Below are 24,398 nucleotides of genomic sequence, written 5' to 3'. Positions count from 1 at the left end.
CTCAGGATTGGGACCTCGAAATTTGATTCCGGGAACACGCCCAAGTCTGATATTTTACTACTAACCCTACGTGACCGTTGGATCACGGGTCCAGGTCCGTTTATCAGAATGTTGACCAAAGTCAACTTTAATCAATTTTTAAAGGCCAATTATCCTAATTTTTTTCTTATATTTCACATAAAGTCTTTCTGGAAAAGCGCTCGGACTGCGAACACAATACGAGGTGAGACAAAAAAAGGTTTTCAAGACCTCGGTACACAAAATTTACTTTTAAAACAAGTGGTGACCCTTTGGTCATCACATTCTTTTCCTCTAAAACAATCGTTCGTCCTTGAACGAACATAGAAAAGAAGTACCTGAGTCAGGGAAAAGATGGGGATATCGGCTCCGCATATCGGACTTGGACTCTCAGGTTGCTGCCTCAGCAGGCTGATCTTTCCACTGAACATGAACAGAAGGATAACTCTTTGATCTCAATTGACGAACCTGCTTGTCCAAAATGGCTACCGACTCCTCCTCATAGGTTAAATCATTGTCCAACTGGACAGTGCTGAAGTCTAACAAGTGGGATGGATCATCGTGATACTTTCGAAGCATGGAAACATGAAACACTGGATGCACGACTGATAAACTCGGTTGCAACGGAAGTCTGTAGGCCACTTCCCCACTCAATCAAGAATCTCAAAAGGACCAATGAACATAGGGCTTAGCTTGCCCTTCTTCACAAATCTCATCACGCCCTTCATGGACGACACCCGAAGCAACCCCTGCTCTCCGACCATAAATGTCACATCACGAACCTTGCGGTTGGTATAACTCTTCTGCCTGGACTAAGCTATACGAAGCCTATCCTGAATGATCTTCACCTTGTCCAAGGCATCCTGGACTAAATCTGCACCCAATAATAGAGCCTCTCCTGGCTCAAACCATCCAACTGGCGTCCGACACCGCCTACCATATAATGTCTCATAGGGATCCATCTAAATGCTCGACTGGTAGAAGTTGTTGTAGGCAAACTCTGAAAAAGGCAAGAACTGATCCCACGAATCTCCAAAGACCATAACACAAGCTCAGAGCATATCCTCTAAAATCTGAATAGTACGCTCGGAATGCCCATTCGTCTGAGGATGAAATGCTGTGCTCAACTCAACCCGTGTGCCCAACTCACACTGAACTACCCTCCAGAAACGTGAGGTATACTACGTACCTTATCAGAAATAATAGACACGGGCACACCATGAAGACGAACAATCTCCTGGATATAGATCTCTGCCAATCGCTCAGAAGAATAGGAGTATGCCACCGGAATGAAATTCGCCGACTTTGTCAGCCTATCAACAATAACCCACACTGTGTCGAACTTCATCTGAGTTTGTGGGAGTCCAACAACGAAATCCATAGTGATCCGCTCCCACTTCCACTCAGGAATCTCGATCTTCTGAAACAAACCACCGGGTCTCTGATGCTCTTACTTTACCTGATGACAATTTAAACACCGAGCCACATATGCAACAATATCTTTCTTCATCTGCCTCCACTAGTAATGCTGCCGCAAGTCCTGATACATCTTAGTGGCGCCCGGATGAATAGAATATCGAGAACTATGGGCCTCCTCTAGAATGAACTCACGAAGTCCATTTACATTAGGCACACAAATACGACCATGCATCCTCAAAACCCCACCATCTCCAATTGTAACCTGCTTGGCACCTCCGTGCCGCACCATGTCCCTAAGGACAAGCAAATGAGGATTATCATACTGTCGATCTTTGATACGCTCAAATAATGAAGAACAAGTGACCGTAGAAGCGAACACACAGCTCGGCTTAGAAACATCCAACCTCACGAACTGATTGGCCAAAGCTTGAACATCCAAAGCAAGCGGTCTCTCACCAACTGGAATATACGCAAGACTGCCCATATTGGCTAACTTCCTACTCAATCCATCGGCCACTACGTTGGCCTTTCCCGAATGATACAAGATTGTGATATCATAATCTTTCCACAGCTCCAACCACCTCCTCAGCCTCAAATTTAGCTCATTCTGCTTGAACAAGTATTGCAAACTCTTGTGATCCGTGAACACCTCACATGACATGCCATACAAATAGTGCCTTCAAATCTTCAGCGCGTTAACAGAGGCTGCTAACTCCAAATCATGAATTGAATAATTCTTTTCGTGTATCTTCAATTGTCGTGAAACATATGCAATAACCTTGCCATTTTGCATCAACACCGTACCAAGTCCAATATGCGATGAATCACAATACACTGTAAATGGCCCTGAACCTGTGGGCAATACCAACACTGGCGCCGTAGTCAAAGCTGTCTTCAGCTTCTGAAAGCTCGCCTCACACTCGTCCGACTGCCTGAACTGGGCACCCTTCTGGGTTAACGTGGTCATCGGGGCTGCAATAGATGAAAACCCCTCCACAAACCGATGGCAATAGCCCGCCAAACCCAAGAAACTCCAGATCTATGTAGCTGATGTGGGTCTAGGCCAGTTCTTGACTACCTCTATCTTCTTCAGATCCACTTGAATACCCTCTACTGATACAACGTGACCCAAGAACGCAATTGAACTCAACCAGAACTCACACTTCAAAAATTTAGCTTATAAATGTCTATCTTTCAAAGTCTGAAGAACCACTCTTAGGTGCTGCTCAAACTCCTCCCGACTGCGGGAATAGATCAAAATATCATCAATGAAGACTATCACGAATGAATCCAAGTAAGTCTTGATCACCCAGTTCATTAAATCCATGAAAGTTGTGGGGGCATTTGTCAACCCAAATGACATCACTAAGAACTCATAATGCCCATACCGAGAGCGAAAAGTTGTCTTAGGGACATCGGATGCCCTAATCCTCAACTGATGGTATCCAGATCTCAAATCAATCTTCGAAAATACTTTGGCAACCTGAAGCCGATCAAACAGATCATCATTCCTCGGCAATGGATACTTATTCTTGATTGTGACCTTGTTCAACTGCCGATAATCTATACACATCCTCATCGGTCAGTCCTTCTTCTTAACAATCAAAATCATTGCATCCCAAGGCGAGACACTAGGTCTAATGAAGCCTTTATAAAGGAGGTCTTGCAACTGTTCTTTCAATTCTTTCAACTCTAGCGGGGCCATATGATACGGCAGAATAGAAATGGGCTGAGTGCCCGGAGCAAAATCAATGCAAAAGTCAATATCCCTATCAGGTGGCATCCCCGTAGGTTTGAAAGAAATACCTCTGCAAACTTAGTAACGACAGGCACAGAATCCATAGAAGTAACCTCGGCACTAAAATCACGAACATACGCCAAATAGGCCAAACATCCTTTCTCAACCATACGTCGAGCCTTCATATATGAGATAACCCTATAGGCGAAACAACCAGAAGTCCCTCTCCACTCTAAACGAGGAATACCTGGCAAGGCTAAGGTCACGATCTTGGTGTAATAGTCCAATACAGCATGATAAAGGGATAACCAGTCCATCTCTAAGATGACATCGAAGTCTACAATATCGAGAAGTAAGAGATCCACACGGGTCTCAAGACCCCCAATGGTAACCACACACAAATGATAAACTCGATCTACAATAATAGAATTACCCACTGGTGTAGACACATATACAGGTGCACTCAAAGAATCACGAGGCACAACAAGATAAGGTGCAAAATAAGATGACACATAGGAATATGTACACCCTGGATCAAATAAAACTAAAGCATCTCTGTTGCATACCGAAACCATACCCTTGATAACTGTATCGGAGGACTCAGCCTGGGGCCTGACTGGAAGGGCATAAAATCGAGGCTGAGCCCTACCACTTTGGACTACGTCCTTGGGACGGCCTCCTGCTAGCTGGCCTCTACCTCTAGCGGTTTGACCTCCACCTCTAATACCTGTACCTCCACCTCTAGCACCTCTACCCCACCCCTAGCTGGCTGAACGGGCAGTGGAATACCTGGTGCCTGAACCATAGCACGGGAAACCTGCTGTTATGACTGAACACCCACTAATCTTGGCCTCCGGATATGACCATACTCACTGCACTCAAAGCATCCACTTGAGTGGTGCGCCTGAGGGAATAGAAACTGACCCTGACAGGCCGGCTGACCATAAGAATAGCTATGAATAGGAGGTGCTCTAATAGGAGCTGATGGTGCACGATAGGACTGTTGATCAGAATACTGCATATGAGAACCACGACCACCTGAAGCACCATGAGAAGTCTGAAGTGCTGAATGAAACGACCTAGGAGGATGGACCCTACCAAAAGAATCCCTGCCTCCAGATGAGGCACCGGTGAACCTGCCTGAATAATGAGGCCTCTTGTTAGACCCCTGACCACTACCCTACGATAGAACCATCTCAACTCTCCTAGCCACATTAGCCGCATCATGAAAAGAAATCTCGCTCTCAGTCTCCTTAGCCATCTGGAATTGGATCGGTTGAGCGAATCCCTCAATGAACCTCTTTTATCTCTCTCTCTCTCTCTCTCTATGTGGGAAGTATGATAAGAGCATGACGGGCCAAAGCAATGAATCTGGTCTCGTACTAAGTGACAATCATAGAACCTTGCTGGAGACGCTCAAACTGCCTCCGATAGTCCTCCCTCTGAGTGATAGGAAGAAACTTCTCTAGAAATAGCTGAGAGAACTGATCCAAAGTCAAGGCAGGTAACCCAGTTGGCCTAGACAAACAATAATCCCTCCATCGTGTCTTGGAGGAACCTAACAAGCAAAAAGCAGCAAAGTCAGCCCCATTGGTCTCCACTATCCCCATGTTCCAAAGAACCTCATGACAATTGTCTAAGTAATCCTGGAGGTCCTCTGATGATCTACCACCACAAGTAGTAGTGAACAGCTTGGTGAACCTATCTAATCTCCACAAAGCATTGGCAGACATAGCTGCTCCATCACCGGTCTGAGCTACTACACCCGGCTGAACTGCTCCAACTGGTTGAGCTGCTGGAGTCTGAAAATGGCGAGTCATCTACTCTAGAGTGCGAGTAGCAAGAGTCTCGGCTCCTCCTCCAGCCTGAGAGACGGCTGGTACTGCAGGAAGCAAGCCTGCCTGGGCGACACTCTCCATAAGGCCCACTAGACGGACCAGAGCATCCTGAAGTACCGGGGTGGCAATAAACCCCTCTAGGACCTGAGCTGGTCCTGCTGGAACTGTTTGGGCTGGAACCTCGTCGTCAAACTCAACCTGAGGCTCCGCCGCCGGTGCTACTACTCGAGCTCTGGGCTGAGCTCTACCTCGGGCCCTAGCACGGCCTCGATCTCCGCCCCTCTCAGGAGCTGCTACTGGGGGCTCGGGTTGCTGGTCAATTGATGAAGCGGTACGTGTCCTCACCATCAACAAAAGAACAGAGTAAAAGTTCAATTAGCATTGAGAAATCAAGTCGCACGACAGGAAAGAATAAATGTGAAGGTTTTCCTAACTCTGTAGGCTCTGGGGGATAAATATAGACGTCTCCGTACCGATCCCTCCGACTCTACTAAGCTTGTTCGTGAATTGTGAGACCTATGCAACCTAGAGCTCTGATACCAACTTGTTACAATTTGAATTTTCCACCCTCGGGAGTCGTGATGGCGCCTACTAGTGGAAGCTAGGCAAGCCAACTATTCTGATTTATTTACCCTTTTATTAATTATTTTAAACCTCTTACAATTTTATGTCAACATATCATAAACAGCGAAAAAATAATAATGCGGAAAAGAAAATTTAAAAATTTGAGCTAATACCAAAATGTATCCACAAACATAACCATCCAGAACTGGTGTCACAAATTCACGGACTATCTAGGAATACTACACGTAGGGTTTGAACAAAATAAATACATGTATGTCTCTGAAATAGTAAAGAACAGAAGAGAACTAGATAGGGAGGGGACGCCAAGGCCTGTGGACGCCTGCAGGACTACCTCGGATCTCATGATGGACTGAAGGCAGCAACCCCTAGCTAAAGTCTGTATGCTACGGTACCGAGATCTGCATATAGTGCAGAGTGTAGTATCAGCATAACTGACCCTATATGCTGGTAAGTGTCGAGCCTAACCTCGACGAAGTAGTGACGAGGCTAGGACAAGACTACCAACTAAACTTGTGTAGTTAAAACATATACGGCAAGTGATAATAATGGAAACTAGTAGTTAAAGATGGGAAGGGGAAACATGTTGCAGGGGAATATTAAATATCAATAGTAACTCAGGAGAAAAACATAAAGAACACTTTAAGGTTTGCAACAGTAAGAATAAGAAAACAGTAACAAGTCAATATCCTCTTTTATCATTTCTTGTTGCGGCGTGCAACCTGATCCAAATAATTTAACATTGTTGCGGCGTGCAACCCGATCCAATCATATATCACTGTTGCGGCATGCAACCCGACCCCTCCTGTCCTCCCTTATTACTCCATGTTGCGGTGTACAACCTGATCCCACATAATATTATTGCGGCATGCAACCCAATCCCACATAATATTGTTGCGGTGTGCAACCCGAACCCACAATTCAACACCAATCACAAAGAATCCCGACAAGGGAACAATAAGGACACAACAATTTTCCGGCAAGGAAAAACAATATCATGAGTAAAAATATCCCGGCAGGGGAGATAATATCAAAAGCAATAACATCCCGGCAAGGGAGATAATATCATAAACCTGTTCTCTTTTCCACAATTACTTCACAACTCAATTCTCAACTTTAGCCAATGCCCTACAATGTTCAATCACCAATAATACTTTCACAAGCCTTGTTCAAAAATAGAAATCATCATATAAAGCATGAACAATAGGAAACGGAGTCACGTCAATCATAGTATAAGACTCACGGGCATGCTTGACACCAACGTATAGATACTCGTTACCACACCTATACGTCGTACTCAACAATTAGCACATAGCAAATAGGACGCAACTCCTAATTCTTCAAGCTAAGGTTAGACCAAACACTTACCTCAATTCCACGAACACAATTCAAGCCTCAACTACCTCTTTTCCTGTTGGTTCCACTCACAATTTGCTTGTATCTAGTCACAATTTACTTTATAATATTAATAAACGCTAAATGAACCAATTCTTATGCATGAAAATAGGTTTTCTAGTGTTTTTCCCCAAAAGTCAAAAATCGACCCCGGGACCGCTTGGTCCAAACCCGAAATTCGGACCAAAAATCGATTATCCATTCACCCTCGTGCCCGGGTATATAATTGATTTTGGAATCCGACCTCAATTTGAGGTCTAAATCCCCAAATTTCAATATTCCTAGGTTCTACCCAAAATTTCTAATTCCACCATGAAAACCCTAGATTCGAGGATGAAATCTTGTAAAAAGAAGTTAAGGAGTGTATGAAATAAGTTAAAAATCACTTACTTGTGTTTTGGGGAAGAAAGAGTGCCTTGAAAAATCGCCTCTTATGTATTAGGGTTTGACAAAATGAGAAATGGCTGAAAAGTCTATTTTAAATATACCCCTCTCAGACCGTCCTAGCTGACCGTATAAAAAGGACCGCGGCTGCGGAGCTCCACCGCGGACTGTGAAATATCGAGTGCGGCCGCGAAGACATAGCCTTGATCACCGCGGACCGCATAAATCCCACCACGGTCGCGAAAACTCTACCGCGGTCGCGAAGGCTCCACCGCAAACCGCAGAGCCTGGTTTCAGATACCTGCAATTTTCTCTGAACCTGCAACTGTTATGTTCTAAGTCTAAGCTCACTCTGTGACCTATCCAAAACTCACCCGAGCCCTCGGGGCTCCAAACTAATCACGCACGCAAGTCTAAAAATATCATACGGACTTGCTCGTGCAATCAAATCATCAAAATAACATCAACAACTGCAGATTCAACCTCAATTTCATAAAAATCACTCAAGAACATTGAAATTACTATTTCCTCAAATAAAGGTCTGACTTGTACCAAACAAACTTCGATTCTTACCAAACTTCACAATTTCAACTTAATTATTATATAAGACCTGTACCGTAATTCGAAACCAATATACGGGCCCGATACCATCAATTTCAAGCATCTTTACATTTTCCAAACTCTTAATATTTCAGTTAAACAATTTCTTTCCAAAAAATTCATTTCTCGGGCTTGGGTCCTCGGAATTTGATTCCGGGAACATGATCAAGTCTCATATTTTACTAAGGACACTACAAGACCGTCGGATCACGAGTCCGGGTCCGTTTACCAAGAATGTTGACCAAAGTCAACTTTAATCAATTTTTAAAGGCCCATTTTCCTAATTTTTTTTATATTTCACATAAAGGCTTTTCGGAAATGCGTCTGGACTGCGCATGCAATACGAGGTGAGACAAAAAGAAGTTTCAAGACCTCGGTACACAAAATTTACTTTTAAAATAAGTGATGACCCTTTGGGTCATCACATACACGAATTAAAGAAAGTGAGTTTCGTTGAACGTGGCCAATTTAGGATAAAATACGGGTCGAGCGATAATACCCGATAATTATGAACTACTACCATGCAAGATACCATATGATCAAGGTAGTATAATGTATAAAGTATATATGAAGTATATTAAAAATAAGTAGAATTTTAAGTAATTTGTGGCAATTTTTAAATTATGAAGGCAATTGGTTAATTACCGGGTAACAAAACATTACCCAATTAACTAATAAGTGGATAAATTTTTTTATAAAATTATACCCCCAACGTGGCATAAAACCACAATAGCTAAATATGACTCTTGGTCATTATTTCCATGTGGCTAGTTATAGAAGTGTAACCAGACTAAGACTTAAACATAAGTCTTATCAAAATAAGACTTAGAGCATTTTGTCTTTGGTTCAACAAAGACATTCTGTCTTTGATATCAAAATATCAAATCCATTTTGTCTTTGGTTCAAGAGACAGCGTTAGAAGTAGAATCAAATTCGTCCAAAATTTCAAAGAAATCCAAAGCCAATTTCGTTTATAAATTTCAAAGAAGCAAAGATGAAATTTCGTTCAAGGATTCAGAAAGAAGAAGCTTAATCCGATTTTTGGGGTTCCAAGTTCAATCCATGAAGGATTTCAAAGGAATATTATATGAAGTTTTCCCTACTCCAGGTATATTAAGGCTATCCCTTATTTATTTTGGCATGGTCCAAATTATACTGAAGAAATGAGCAAACGCACAGTTTCCATAAATTACTCTATTCATACAAATACTAGGGGTGTCTACATTCTTGATTCCCCATCTGAATTATTATTATCTTCTGTTCATGGATCTCAGAATAATATGCAGTTGAAAAAGTTTATTCGGAAGGAATATTGAGATTTTTATGTATTTTTCATGCATTTCGCCCATTTATACATGTGTATTGACCCATGACAAGATGGAGTTATATACACATATATATGTAAATATATGCATATAGGATATGGGAAAAGGTTACAGCGTTATATACGCACCACCACCTGGCCAGCTGGTATATGTTGATGATATTGCCCACAGTGGCCGAGACGATATGATGGGATGCCCTCAGTGCTTGATGATATTATGTACACCCATACCTATGAATGACACGACATTTACACGCGCGTGCATGACATTATAAATGTTTCAGAATTTACAAAGTTTTTCAAATTTAAGGATGTGTTTCTTTATTCCATGTTTCACCTACGTCTTTTACATACTAATTAGCATGCCTTACATACTCAGTACATTTTTCGTACTGACTTCCTATTTCACGGTGCCTGCGTTTCATGCCCGCAGGTGTAGGTAGGCAAGCTGACGGTCCCCCTTTTTAGGATCCCTGATCAGCGAGAGTTGGCGTGCTCTACTTGATCCGGAGCTGCTTTTGAGTTTGGTATGATACGTTTGTGTGTATATATATATATATATGGGTATGACGTGGCTCAGTCCCGTATTTGTATAGTTATGTTTCTATTAAAAGTTTGTAGAGAGTATATCTAGTTAGGTTGTATGTGGCATTGTCAACTTTTAGCTTTGAATGTATATTTGTCTATAGCAGCCTTGCCGGCTTGCCCACTGTATTCTGCATGTATACGTATATACACCTTGTTGGCAGGTTTCCTTCATGTATTTTATTTTCGTAATTTAGCAGATGTAATTCAGGTTCATATCTTAGACGCATGCTTAGGGGTGTTTGACAGGTAGAACTCAGGCACCCGTCACGGCCTATCGGTTTGGGTCGTGATAGAAGGTTTCACCCATGAAGGGTGTGATAAGGTTTGGGAAGAAGGGAAAGTTAAGACCTAGGTACATTATTTTATTTGAGAATGTTTAGCGTATTGGTGAGGTAGCCTATGAGTTGGATTTGGTCAAGAAGTATCATTTGGCTAGTTCTCATGTGATTAAGAGGGATTCAGTGTTTTCGGATTAGAACTTGACATTCGAGGAAGAGCATAGACAGATCCTGAAGTTGAGGTCCAAGGAGATTTCTTTGGTAAAGGTTCAATGGAGGCATCGTCCGGTTTAGGAGGCTACTTAGATATCGAGTCGAGCATATGGAGTAGATATACCCAGCTTTTCGGCGATTCAGGTAACCATTCTCTTTTATGTTCGACGATGAACATGTGTTTAAGTGGTAGATGATGTAACGACCCATTAAATCGTTTTAGTTATTTTGCCTATTTTACCCCAACTGTCACTTCCCCCTAGCTTCTTTATGGTTCGTTTCGCATATTGGGATGGGTGGTGCGATTCCCTAAGCATTTTGGTGAGTTTTGAGTAGGAAAGGAGTTTTTGAGAATCCTTTGGGTTGACCAAAGTCAACATCGGGGTGATTATGTCTTTTTAGTTTGCCGATTCTATTAGGTCTAAAATTTCAATTATGATTTGGTTGAGTAGTTGGTTCGATTCCGGAGGATGTCGAGGGAATTTTTGAACTTTGGTTGGAAATCTAGTTACATAGGAGATTGAAATTGATCTCGGTCAACATTGGGTCAGGAGACCTCGTGTGATTATTTTGACTGTGTTAGCAAGTTTGTTGCATGTTTTTGGATTGGCGTGCATATTCGGTTTGTGTCCGGATGGTCTTGGATGAGTTTTGGGTGTTGGATCAAAGTTTGTGTGTTGGCAGATTTTTCTAGATTTCTGGTGTCTCGCTTCTGCGTGCTTTGGGTTGTACCTGCACAAGGTGGGCTACAAGTGCAGTGTTTTGTCCGAGTGGGCTAAACCCACTCCTTTGAATGGAGGACACATATGCGAGGGAGTTTGCTAAGAATAGGGCCGCACCTGCAGTTTTGGGTCAAGTAAGTGGACCTCGGATCTGCGAGGCTTGGGCCGCAGAAGCAGGCCCACAAATTCGAGGATTTGACCGTTATGCGGAAATCATTGGACATAACCTAATATAATGTCCCATTTCGAGGTTAAACTATTCATTCACATATTTGGAGTTTGAGACCTCAGATTAAGGAGCCTTTTGAGGGGATTTGCAAGATTCGTCAAGTAGGTAAGTTTCTATTCCTACTATTACATTTATATCGTCGATTATTTTGGAATTCCATGCAAGAAATCATGATTTAGGATGGGGATATTGGGGTTTATGAACTCTAAGTTAAAAAGGAATAATTTCTTTAATCAATCATCAATTTAATATTTGATTAAGTTTACCTTTGATATTTAGACTCATTGGGTCATGGGTAAACTAAGTTTGGGGCTAATATAATCTTTTACCCTTCGTGCTCGGAATCCTATTTTGCGTAACTTTGTGTGTACAAACTCGTGTTCTACCGTATAATACGTATTTGCATAGATTGGGATTGTTTGGAGGCTCTACAAAATGACAAGGCTTTGTTGTGACCGTCGGACTTTCATTCAAGCAAGTTGAGACCTTCTTGACCTTGTTAAATCTTCATGGTTGGTTTAGAATGAACTAAATAAGAGGGGGTAATGGGGTAATTTCGGGGGTATCGATACTTGTGAGGTGACGAGCACTTGTATCGGGTACTCGTGCCGTAATATGGGTATTTGTGCAATTTCCATGGTATGGTTCGGTCTGAATGTTATGCTTTGGACATTAGCTGATAGCATAGATTGATTTGTGTTTGTGAATGGGATATGAGTTCCCTTATTTATTCCTTCTATGCTTATTACCTGTCTCATTTGCGGTTATGTGTTCTCATCACTCCAAAATACTCGTTTAAAAGTTAAACGACCTAAAGATATCATCTTTATTGCTTAGCTTCGTTGCTTATTGTTGTGCATGTCATATTCATGCTTTATATAGTATTTCATGTGCATTTGAGGATACATGTGTAAGGTTCTAGGGGAAATAGTTCTGGATGGAGTGATGTTGACAATATGAGCCAGATCGGCTAAGTGACCTGCGGGCTAAGTATGATGATTTGGAAACCTAAAGAGGATAGGAACCAGATGGAAAATGATTCTGAGTGGTATATGGATCTCGTGAGTCCCCCATGGGTCATGATTCATAGTATTTGAACATGGAAAGGTCTTGCATTGCATTGCATAGCATTTTGCAAAACATACCATCTCATGGATTTCTTGTTTGAATGACTTGCTTAATCTGTTGGTTGAGTTGTACCCACATGCTTATTTGGCTACTTAGGCGGATTTGAGGATTTAGAGGCTTCTTACTTAGGCTTGTAACTTGTGATGATTGTGATCATCATTATTATGTACTAACTGTTAGGACCGTAAAAATCAGGTGTCATACGGATGTTAGTAAAGCAAATCTTGATCGACGATAAATCATACAACAAAGGAGGAATATACCAAAAGAGACGCAAACATTTAACGTGGTTCGGTCAACTGACCTACGTCCATCGCGGAGATGAGCAATCCACTATATAAAAAGAGAGTACAAAATATCGAGAGAACAGCCTCACGAAGAGGCAAACACAAGTGACACACTAACACTTGTCCCGTAAAGTTCCCCCCCCCCTAAACACTACTCTCAAGCCCCTATGGCTACATTGTGGATGCTACTAAATGAGAAGGACAGATCTTCAATTTATAGAACTCCAAACCTTTTCCTACAAGAAAAAGGACTAGCCAAGTATAGGAGAATTATAATTTCCTTCTACAAAAAGGAAAACCCAATTAAGGTAATTATATTGCCCTTTCCTTCAACAAATAGGAAAACCAAATATGGTAAGAAAATTATGGCAAACACTTAAAAATTTTCCCCCTTGGCCGAAATTTTCTGACAAAATAAACTTGATCCACCTTCTTCACATAGCGTTCAACAGGTTGCATCTCCAAATCTCCACCACAAAGTTTGTCTCAACGTGCGTAGCATACCGGTCAAATTTCTCAGACAAAAATCACGATTATCGTCAAATATGTTGCGGCTAGAACTGAACCCGCCAAGATGAACTTGTCTTGAACCTCGCTCTGATACCATTTGTTAGGACCGTAAAAATCAGGTGTCATACGGAAGCTAGCAAAGCAATCCTTGAGCGACGATAAATCATACAACAAAGGAGAAATATACCAAAAGAGACACAGACATTTAACGTGGTTCGGTCAACTGACCTACGTCCACCGCGGAGATGAGTAATCCAATATATAAAAAGAGAGTACAAAATATCGAGAGAACAACCTCACGAAGAGGCAAACACAAGTGACACACTAACACTTGTCCCGTAAAGTTCTCCCCCTAAACACTACTTTCAAGCCCCTATGGCTACATTGTGGATGTTACTGAATGAGAAAGACAAATCTTCAATTTATAGAAATCCAAACTTTTTCCTACAAGAAAAAGGACTAGCCAAGTATATGAGAATTATAATTTCTTTCTACAAAAAGGAAAATTCAATTAAAGTAATTATATTGCCCTTTCCACCTAACACTAACAACAAGTGTGGAAGTAGTAATCAAAGACCAACCCTCATCTTCGTTTTAGTTAGGGTCGGCCGACGATGATGCTGAGTACGCGTTGATTCCTGTACTCGCTCTATACTTGCTGCACCTTTTTCTGTGCAGATTCTGTTCTGACGCGAGTGAATCTCGAGACTAAGATGGTCATTGAGGAGGCCATATGCTGAGTTCGAGGTGATCTGCGTGATGATTTGTAGCACAAAACTTTCTCTCGATCCTTTAATTTCTATCTTTTTTTTTCCTAGATAGTTGGGGTTGTATCGTATACTTGTACTTCCTTTTAGTAAGTTCTTGTACCAGTGACACTAGAATTTGGGGTGTAAAATTTTCTTTAAGTCCTTATGATTATCAGACTTATGAAGTCTTTAAAAATGACTTTTATGATTAGTTTTCCGCATTGATTGTTATTGAATTGCTCTAAATGGGTTGTGTATGGCTTACCGTCTTGGTGGGAGTTGGTGCATTCATGGCTTTATAAATAGGGTTGTGACAGCGACCCTGCAGGTGCGGGCCAAGGCTTGCAGGTGCGAAAATACCAGCAATAGCTGAAGTTAAGGATCTGACCCTCAGAACTATTCCAAAAAACCCAAGACACAAACAAAATATGCTATATAGTCATAAAAGATACTGTGAACCTGCTCGCTCACTCAAAACATCCAAAAGAGGATGTCCTAATCCGATGTTGACTGTGGTCAACTCCAATCCTTACCTTAACTAGATTCTTAACCAAGAAGTCGACTAAATCATAAATCATATTCCACACATAATTGACTCGACGAAACTCTGATACAGACCAATTTACTTTCGGTGTTGACTTCGGCTAAACTTCCTTGGTCATTAACTAAAAACTTCCAATTTCACTAAATCTGATATGAAACTCAACCGATTGCTTCAGAAATCACGAGACTCATCCTCGCTAGTCATGAATACCAAAGTGAAACTTCGGAAAGGGTACTTTGGGATAAAACTACTATAACATCGATCCATCTCTAGATAGAATTAAAAGACAATAGTCATGACCACTTAGGGTGTGTTTGGTATAACGGAAGAAAATATTTTCTTGGAAAACAAGTAGTAATCTTATTCATTTTCCGGTGTTTGGTACGCAAATTAAGAAAAATGACTTTTCAAGAGTATTCATAAATAATTTAGATATAATAAACATGAAGCTATAAACTTTCAAAACAACAACCTTCCGAATCCACAAATTTCATAAACTTTCGAACTGCTAAACTTTCGAACTGCGGAATTTTGAACCCGTAAACTTTATAATTTTAAACCCATAAACTTCCAAACACATAAACCTCCGAACACATAACTTTGGTACTTGTAAAAATTTAAACCTTTAAACCGATAAAAAAAACTAAAATTGAAAAATATATTTAAAAAATAATTTTTTTTGGGGGGGAGGGGCAGAAAAATGAAAAAAGAAGAAATTTGAAATTACAAAAAAAAAAAGTTTAAAAAAATATCTTTTTGTCTGGGGGCTGGGGGTGGGTGGTGTAAGAAAAACGAAAAAACAGAAATTTGAAATTGCAAAAAAAAAAGTAAGGTAAAAAAAAATTTGGGAGGGGGGGATAGTAGGGTGGGTGATAACGAAAAAATTGAAATTTGAGAAGAAAAAAAACCTTTTTTGGAGAGGGAGTGGGGTGGGTTGGTGTGGGTTGGTGAAGGTGGGGAATGTTGAGAAGGAGTTTTGGAAAATATTTTCTCTTTTTTTGAAAAGGAAAATATTTTCCTCCAATTGGAAGAAAATGAGTTGATAAGGAAATTGGATGGACCAATTAAGAAAGTAAAATTTACTTGTTAGATAGTCACTATATCATATATGATTGGATAACTTAAAAGAGGAATTTTGCATCTGTTTTGTTAAAACAAGAAAGGAAAGAAAATCTAAGACGACAATTATAAACGATATTATTGGCGTTAATGCATAAAATTCTAAATGATATTGTGTTTGATCGTGTGTTTGTTTTGCAATTTGCGGAAGGGGTATTCATTGGGAGACAATAGGGATGCAGATCCATATTTGTATAATAGCTACAAACAGATACTGGAGATGGTTCCAGAAAAAAATGAATCAAAATACATTAAGTTTTGACATTTTCTAGTGAAGTTGGGGAGTTGGGGTCCAATAAGTGGTCGAGCTTTGTCCCAAAGGAAAAGATACTGTTGTGGACTGTGAGAATAGGAAGAAGTATGCTAATCTTCTACTTTAACATTGCCTTGACACATCATTATGTGATACGGTAGATTGTGTTTATAAAGGTTTTGTTGATCTAATAACTAACTCAAAGCTCCAAAAGTATTTTTCCGATTTTAAATCTTGAAGATCATGACTCGACGCTCGATGGGTGTGGAAGTGTTGTTTCATTAGAAGATTAAAGAAAACATTACTTCCCGTGCTTGATTATACATTGGGCTAATTTTTTGAAATATTGTTGAAGATGAGTGTTCCTTCTTTTCAAAATTTGAAAGTTGGTACAGAAAAATCTTTTCTACTCACAAAATTTCAACTTGTTAACAATTTAAGCATGTTTAAACATAATTTCAATTTTAAAATATAATTTTTCAACCTAACTTCAAATACTACTTTTTAATATTATCACATGTTTATGTCCAAACACCTACTTTTCCAACAACTACAACCTTCCTGTCACAGTGGCTAACAAGGAGCACGCAAATATGCAGTGTCAATCGATACAATCACACAACGATTGAACCCCTTGTTATCGGCGATAGCAATCAATATGCTGCTCAAAAGTCCCTTGTTCCATACAAAGAAAGTGGCATAATTATCTCGTATATGAGGGATTTGATCCAATCAAAAGACGTAAGTCACGACTCAAAGTGGACCTTGACCAAGAGACCAACAGACTATGGAACCTCTTAAGGGGAAATGAAGTTAGTGCAGAAACAATGGACAAAGACAAGGCTTAATCATCTAGTTGTTGTTGTCCTTTTCCATTGTCTCTGCACTGATTTTTTTTCCCATTAAGAGGGTCCATAGTCTGTTAGTCTGTGGATCAAGGTCTACTATGGGTCGTGGCTTATGCCGTTTAATATGATCAAATCCCTCATATGAGAGACATGTGCCGCTTCCCTTGTATGCAACAAGAGCCTTTTGAGCAACATACTTATTGCTATCACTCGATAACAAGAGGTTTCAATAGTCATGTGATTGTATCGACTGACGCAACATATCTGTGAGCTCCTTGTAAACCTGTCTGATATAGGAGGGTTGTAGTTATGGAATCTAAATAGGCGTTTGGGCATAAAACCACGAAAATTTAAAAATAATTAGTATTTGAAGTTAAGTTAAGAAATTATCTTTGGAAATTAGAGTTGTGTTTGGACATGCATTTAACTTTAACACAAGTTGAAATTTTTTAGTTGAAAATTTTTTCTTGACCAGCTTTCAGATATTAAAAATAGGGAAATGCAAATTTCACCAAACTTTTGCTCGTTACTCATTGTCTTCTTCCCTTTCACCTTCCCCAGTGCTTCAATTGCTTCCCTCAATGCGGGAATTACTGGCACAAACCCATGAGTGTCAAACTATTTGTTGCAACTGGCTCTATCTATCCAATTTCATCCTCATCAGCTACCTCATGATAATGATCCAGAATGAAAGGACTAGAATGAGTGCATATAAGGTAAAAGAAGCAAATAGTGGGATGGTGCTTTGATGAAAGCGATAAGTGAAGATTTTATATATATGTATAAAAGAATGGAGAAATTTCAAAGCCTATATATTGTAAATCAAATAAAAATTGATAATGGTAAAAATGGAAATTAAATTAATTTTTCTAATTTGTGATTCATCATAAATCTGTAGCATTAGTGGTAAAGCGTTAAATAAATTTCTATTTTTATCTGACAATATCTAATTAAAGCAGCAAAGAAGGAAAAGTGTTATTTCTGTAGATACTAAATGTAGTTAGCCCGTGCTAAAGCACGGGCCCAACAATTTAATAATGTCAAATCTAATTTAAGTTGTGAAATATAGTCAAGTAATGTTACTCTTAATGAAAGGAAATAACCTTTAAAAGTAACAGTTGACGAAGATATAGAGCAACATGATTAAACACATTTACATTAATAGTGATAAAACAGATTGCCCAAGAAGTACTCTGATTTATGTAAGGAATGCCTTCGTATGTAATATAGGTATTCCACATATCAAAAACACAACAACACCAGAAATAACAATATAACTGCTCATTTAATCCTCATATGCACAGCTAATTCGAGAATTGAACTCATTCAGTTGTTTTTTTATATATGGGAAAGCCAGCGCGCTTCTGACCCATGTTAAGGTACCTTGAGAAGGAAAAGTACAATGGAAGTGGCACAATTTTCCTTTTAAATTATAAAGGTAAGAATACGCTAGAATGGATAACATACTGTTTTCCTAGAATTTTCCTTGGTTACAAAGTCCTACATATGAGTTTGCTGACCAGCTTTATCCACGACATGCTATTTTTCTTTCTCCTCCGTGTTGAAAGTTCTAAAGCAGCAAGTTATGTTTAAATTTGTAGTCATTATGCACCGCTATCCAAGGCATTCCACTGATAAATGAATGTAAATGACTTTGCAATTTTGCAGCAGAATAGGAGATTCTTAAGGCACTGTCCTAAATATAACAACATTGATATTGGTCAAAATGTCTGCCCTACGATCTGACTTCTTAACAATAAGTAATCTCAGTTATTATAATGAACTTCAGACCAAAGTCAGAGGTGTTTCTAGGTTGCATAAGTACAATCATCCAGACTTATCTGATCTCTATTTAACAGATCCAAGTCTCACAAAGTCGGTGGAGTAAAAAAAAAATCAGAGTTCTAGTTTAAATAGCAACCTGCAAGAGCAATTGAAATGTAAAAATATTAGCATATTATATTCAGGAAGAAAAAGGGAAAAGCTCACTCAAATCCAGACCTTTTGGAGCAATTACAGATTATTTATCCTAATTCAATCCAAAAAAAAACGAAGAAAATGTACAATGGTCTTTAGATGCTACATAAATGTTGCTTTTTCTAATCCTTCTATTTCTAATTCATATTGTTACACAAAAAGTTATAGCTTTCCAGTAACATTTTGACAAACCTGTGTAAAATGGCAGCAATTAGCATTATTGTCAACAAAGATGATAAAGTATTCTGTCAAATAAGCTTTAGCAACATTGAAATAAGGGCGAGTATATGAGGTTTAGAATCATGGCAATGATGGAGCAAGATTTGAGAAGCAGAAGAATGGTGCTAGACAGTCAAGTGTGGAACTCCATCTTTTGGAGTATACCACTTATTATTTGTTGCAACGTTGAAACTACAAGGGAATCTGAAATCTTCCACAACGTTAGATTGATATTATCACTACAAAAAATTTAGATCTTAAATGTAAACAGAAGAAAAAATAAGCAAAGAGAAAAATTTTAAGGAGGCAATTAACAGTGAAACAAGTAAAATATAATAACAGAGTAATTCAAGAAGAATTTGACCTTATACTACCTTTTTTTATGTTTTCTTGTAGCTCATGCAGACCCAACAAATTCTATAGAAATGAAGGGAATTAAACAGATATTTTGTCTCAAAATGCTGAAGTACCTTCTATTTGGAGGCAAGTCTAACAGTAGTTCTCTCGTACGCAGCAGCAAAATTGAGCATTTCTGCCTTCTTTCTTTTAGGAGCAAAAGCATCCTGTATCAAAATTCCAATAAATCTAACTTCTTGCACAAAATTCTTGTTCTTTTGAAGAAGCGGAATTTTTCCACTTGGAAGTAGCTAACAAGGTGTAAAATACAATGGTTATTAAATCAAACAGCTATCTTATCTTCTATGTATTAATCTGAAAAGTTTTACCATCCATAATAAGTACTGTTTGCAGTTACCTTTAGCAAAGATGGCTTTAGATACCGGTGGTGTCAGTTTCAGGGTGCCGTTATTGGTGCTTGTAAATATAGCTAAAATAGGTTCTTCTAAAAAAAATATAAGGGAAATTGCTTATCAAATACCGTAGTAGTGAACACAGATAGGTCAAGATGATCTTACAAAAGCAAGAAAGTTCAGATCATAAAGTGATATTTTATGCTTACTTTCATTTGCCTCTGAAAAAAAACAACTTTACCATACTCTTTGATTGATAATCCTTTCTTTGATCATCACAGGGGTGCATCCATTGCTATTCTTATTTTTTCTGCCCATATGGGAAACCAAGATACTGAATCATCAAAACAATGGCAAAAACCACACCCAATAACAGACTAAGTTGTCTAATTTGAGAGCCCATGTTTGACCAGCAGTTTGATTGAAGAAAGCACACCTCTATCCCTAGATAATTTTCACATTCCAAATTCAATATCGCCACATAGTAGTTTTCTATATACTACTACACAATATCTCAGTATTAGAATAACATAATAAACCACAAGTACAAAGGGCGAATTCAATTTTTTTAAACGTGAGAAACCATTCTTCAAATAGTTCAACCCTTTAACAAGAACAATTCTCCACTTGGACTAATGCTCAAGCTGATGTTATCACTATTATGATCCAAAAGCAGAATCATAATTTTTGCTCTGTTACTAAATTAATCAGCCAGAAAAACACAAACACAAGAAATGCAACCGCACAAGAGCTGCTTGGTCAATAATAACAAAATAAAAAGCAGGAAATCAAAAAAAAGGTAGCAACATCACTAAATCACCAAACAAGAAAAAGCAAGTCAAATTATTCCTCAAACAATTGAGTACAATTTAAGAAACCAAGACAGCAAAAAACCCAACAAAACTACTTAAGCAAATAAACTACTATAACATGATAACCAACTATAAGTACACTAGTAAATTAACTGAAATCAGACCGTTAGCTTCAATTACCCGATCAAAATCAGACAAAGAACTGCTTCAGCTTCAAGCCACGTTTAGCCAACAAAAAGAACCTCAAAGGACAAAAGTCCAACATATTAAGCATGATGGCTTTTCTTCAGCAGGTTGAAGATGACATTCAAGAAGTACTTGAGCTTTTTCAACGGCTTCATGGATGTGAGGATACATATTCGTAGCAGTCCTTAAATGAAAGTCTCCACCAGCTCTGGAAGCATCCAACATGCTGTTGCAGTTGGCAAGATGTGTAAGAATTGTAAATCCCAACTAATTATAAGAAAAATGGTAACATTTCGTCAGCAATTCAATAAATGCAAACTGTTATAACTGGTAAGCGTCTCGATACCTGCTCACTGTCAGATACAATCAAGGAATTCTCTTGAGCAGCTATAAAAGCTAGATGAATTTTGTACCTATCTTTCTCTAGAGCAAGCTAGTTCTGTATTACAAGAAGATAACCTTTGAAATAGCATTCCAATGACTGATGAGTAATTTGGTGCTCACCAAAAAAAGCATGTCTAAGGTCTAATATAGGTGATGACTGATTAACATTGAAGTTAGAATAATAAACCTCTTTGAAACAAAGAATTACTGAATAAAGTAATACAAAATTGTAAGAAACACAGCTAAAAACGATTTCATTAATGCTGAGTAACAACTAAGTATTCAAAGATTTCAACCTTAAACTAACATCAATATTTGGAGAATGAAGAGAACAAGAAATAATTTTAAGAAACGTCTAACTGTTTTGACTAACCATCCTTCAAGTCTGTTACCTCAAACCAGGAAAGTGTATAAATCTTTATTATGATGAACAACTCGTGTATCATAATTCGCTATTATATAAGAAGCTTCTATAAAATAGACATAAACTTTTTTAATCTAAAGGTATATTAACTCACTTCGCATCTTTTAGGAATGCGGCATATAAGAGCTTTTAGAGTGGAAAAGCACTTGTTCAAGTATTTTTTTTTTCATAAAGTAATTGATAACACTTCTTTAAATATTTAGAAAATACCTAATAATAGTGAGGCCAAAAAGCATATTATTATAAGCTCATTTTAAACTTTTCACCTGAATTTGAACCTTACTTCAAATGACAGTTTGTCTATTATCAAATTAAGGAGTTAAATTTTACTTCACATTTTGAAATCCATAATATAAGTAGCTTTAGAAATAATTCTGCCAAATATTAAGTAACATGCTTTTACAAAATTTCTAGTATTATATTCTTTCTCCTGGGACAACTATGCAAAAATGTACCTTCTCCAAAACTCAACGCTCCGAAACAGGCTTGACTTTTACAGCTGTATATAACAACCAAAAGCATGCATTTGAGGGACTCTTGAATGTCTTTAATTATCAAGCCGACCCTATAACACCAACTATGCCTTATTCATTCTCTATGTTGGCCAGTTTCACTCAAATATTCAATAATTAGATTGATTCAAACAAAAAATATGATAGACTACAAATGAAGGCGCAGAAGCATGTCTTACAGTGAAAAGGATGCATCCTTAAACACCCTCTTCGAACCATTGATACTTCTTTTTTTCAGTCTGTCTGCTGTAAATAAAATAGTGGAGATCCATAACTATCCATAACTACAGGGAAAGATGTTAATTATGACATGTGAAGAGAAAAGGGAAAAATTCAAAGAGACCTTTGGAGTCCAAATTCTATTCCAAAGTCATAAGAGGATACTTTCTTATATCACTATGGAGTACCTAATAAGAGATTGATATCAATTCCAGTTCAAGATTGACATCAGCCAATTCAATACCAAATAGAGAGACCCTTTCCCAATAACCAACCAGATCAAATTAGAGCAAAAATCCCCCATCTCATTCCACTGTTGAAATGGTAAAGGAGGCATCACCTTTTCTCTTTTATCCTTTTTACGAATTTCCATATGGAAATATTGGACTTATACATCAAATTCAGCGAAAATACTTTATTGGATACATCAGAAAGAGCAAAAGAAAAATTCAATTTGTATTAAAGACTGAGTAGAAATAATAGGAAGCCAGAGAGCACCACCCAAAATAGATCCAAAACAAATCAATCTTGATCAAGGACGTAGCAAAGAATACCTTCATAATGGCAGGAGCAAAAACATATGGTTCAGAATCAAACTCTTGAAAGCGCATGGCCTTTATAGCATTCTCAAATAGAATGTACACTGAAAGTTGGTTCAAGCTTCTTACATTAGATTTTCCAACAACAGGAAACTATTAAATCCATCTCATATAACACACGTAACGCTAGAGTAAATAATAATACAACAAGGATTAGAGCATCATCAACCCATTCATTTACTGTAATTTTGAGAAAGTTTCAACTAAATTTGCTAGTTTCTCTCTGTAATAGATAAATGGAAGAATCTGGGGGAAAATGGAAAAGGTAAATCAAAGAAAATGGAGAGTATGAATTGGCATAAAATAATTAGATAGCACAAGAATGAATGTAGCAACACAGTGCTGATAATATTACATAGCCAAGAGCATTATAAGTTTGTTTGTTTAACTACTCAAAGATTAATAAAAAATGAAACAAAATGTACGTGAGTAAAACGACAAACAGAATAAAAAAAGAATTATTCTATCTTGGGGTAGGAGAAGACTTACAAGGACGCTCTTTGGATGATTTCGTTATAAACAATGTTGTATATAGAATGATCATCACGGTTGTCTAGTGTGGACGGTCAGATCAGTACTTTGATGCAACTTGAACTCTTTGCTTTGGATAAGGCAATATAAAGTTGACCGTGTGAAAAAATAGGTTCTCGCAAATATATTCCGACGAAATCCAGAGTTTGACCTTGCGCTTTATTTATAGTCATAGCATAGCATAATCTTACTGAGAATTGTGTTCTCTTAAATTGAACTGGTATTCTTTCGTCCTGTGACGATAATAATGGTATTCTTGGGATAAATACGTGCTTATTTTTAAAATCGATTGTCGCGATCTTAGCACTAATAACATGTTTTTTAATATCACAACATATCAATTGTGTACCATTGCATAAACCTTCATACAGATTCAAATTATGCAGCAATATAATGGGGTAATTCTCCTTTAAAGTTAATTTGTAAGGAGGTAAACCAGCAGGATTTAAATTTTGTAGTAGGTCTTCAAATTGACTTTGATCATTAGGCTTAATGGTTTCGTCAAAGCCAACAAATGTAGTTGCTTTTTCTGGAAATGTTGCTATAAGAATATCGTTGATTTTATTCACAAAATCATTTTTCATCATCAGAACAATGCGAGAATCTGCAAAAAATGGATTAGAGGAGCATGTGTGTACATTTGAGAATATCACAGCGAATAAATGGTCCAGAGATACTTCTTCAGTTGTAAAAGGAATAATCATAGAATCTGGAAGTTCAATTTTGTTATTAGTGTTGATCATCTCTTGTCCATTTCCAATTCTCATAAGGTAATCACAAAAAGCAGGATCTGTTTTTGCCCTCATGTTTTCGGACAGTTGCAATTTTTTAAGTTCGTCCCAAATGGTAGAATATAGCAAACTTTCACTAATAAAATCTTCTTTTTTTCCGTTTCGAACAACTGGAAGAGTTTGTCTAAAGTCACCTCCAAAAACAACAACTTTTCCCCCAAATAGAATATTTGTATCCATAAGATCTTTTAAGAGCAAGTCAAAAACATCAAGCATTCTTTTTTTTAGC

At 38.3% G+C, this 24,398-nt stretch overlaps 2 protein-coding genes and 1 long non-coding RNA gene across 3 annotated transcripts; 1 reads left to right on the top strand and 2 right to left on the bottom strand.

Moving 5' to 3' along the window:
• Positions 1-408: 408 nt before the first annotated feature.
• On the bottom strand, positions 409-4,995 carry LOC138875501 (uncharacterized). The gene is made up of 6 exons (XM_070154335.1): positions 4,598-4,995; positions 4,049-4,284; positions 3,244-3,704; positions 1,643-1,963; positions 1,208-1,438; positions 409-585 (listed from the first exon to the last, which is right to left on the bottom strand). The coding sequence occupies exons 1-6, from the start codon at positions 4,993-4,995 to the stop codon at positions 409-411; spliced, it is 1,824 nt and encodes a 607-aa protein (XP_070010436.1).
• A 6,366-nt stretch (positions 4,996-11,361) lies between these two features.
• On the top strand, positions 11,362-21,176 carry LOC104216314 (uncharacterized). Its single transcript, XR_708449.2, has 2 exons — positions 11,362-11,433; positions 20,817-21,176. It is a non-coding gene; the product is annotated as an uncharacterized lncRNA (long non-coding RNA).
• Positions 21,177-22,697: 1,521 nt separating this feature from the next.
• Positions 22,698-24,385, bottom strand: LOC104216316 (uncharacterized). Its single transcript, XM_070154334.1, has 2 exons — positions 23,728-24,385; positions 22,698-22,891 (listed from the first exon to the last, which is right to left on the bottom strand). The coding sequence occupies exons 1-2, from the start codon at positions 24,383-24,385 to the stop codon at positions 22,698-22,700; spliced, it is 852 nt and encodes a 283-aa protein (XP_070010435.1).
• Positions 24,386-24,398: the final 13 nt, after the last annotated feature.

The sequence above is a fragment of the Nicotiana sylvestris genome, chromosome 8, assembly GCF_000393655.2.
Source record: "Nicotiana sylvestris chromosome 8, ASM39365v2, whole genome shotgun sequence".
Taxonomy (NCBI): Eukaryota; Viridiplantae; Streptophyta; class Magnoliopsida; order Solanales; family Solanaceae; genus Nicotiana; species Nicotiana sylvestris.
This window is presented reverse-complemented; position numbering and strand designations above follow the sequence as displayed.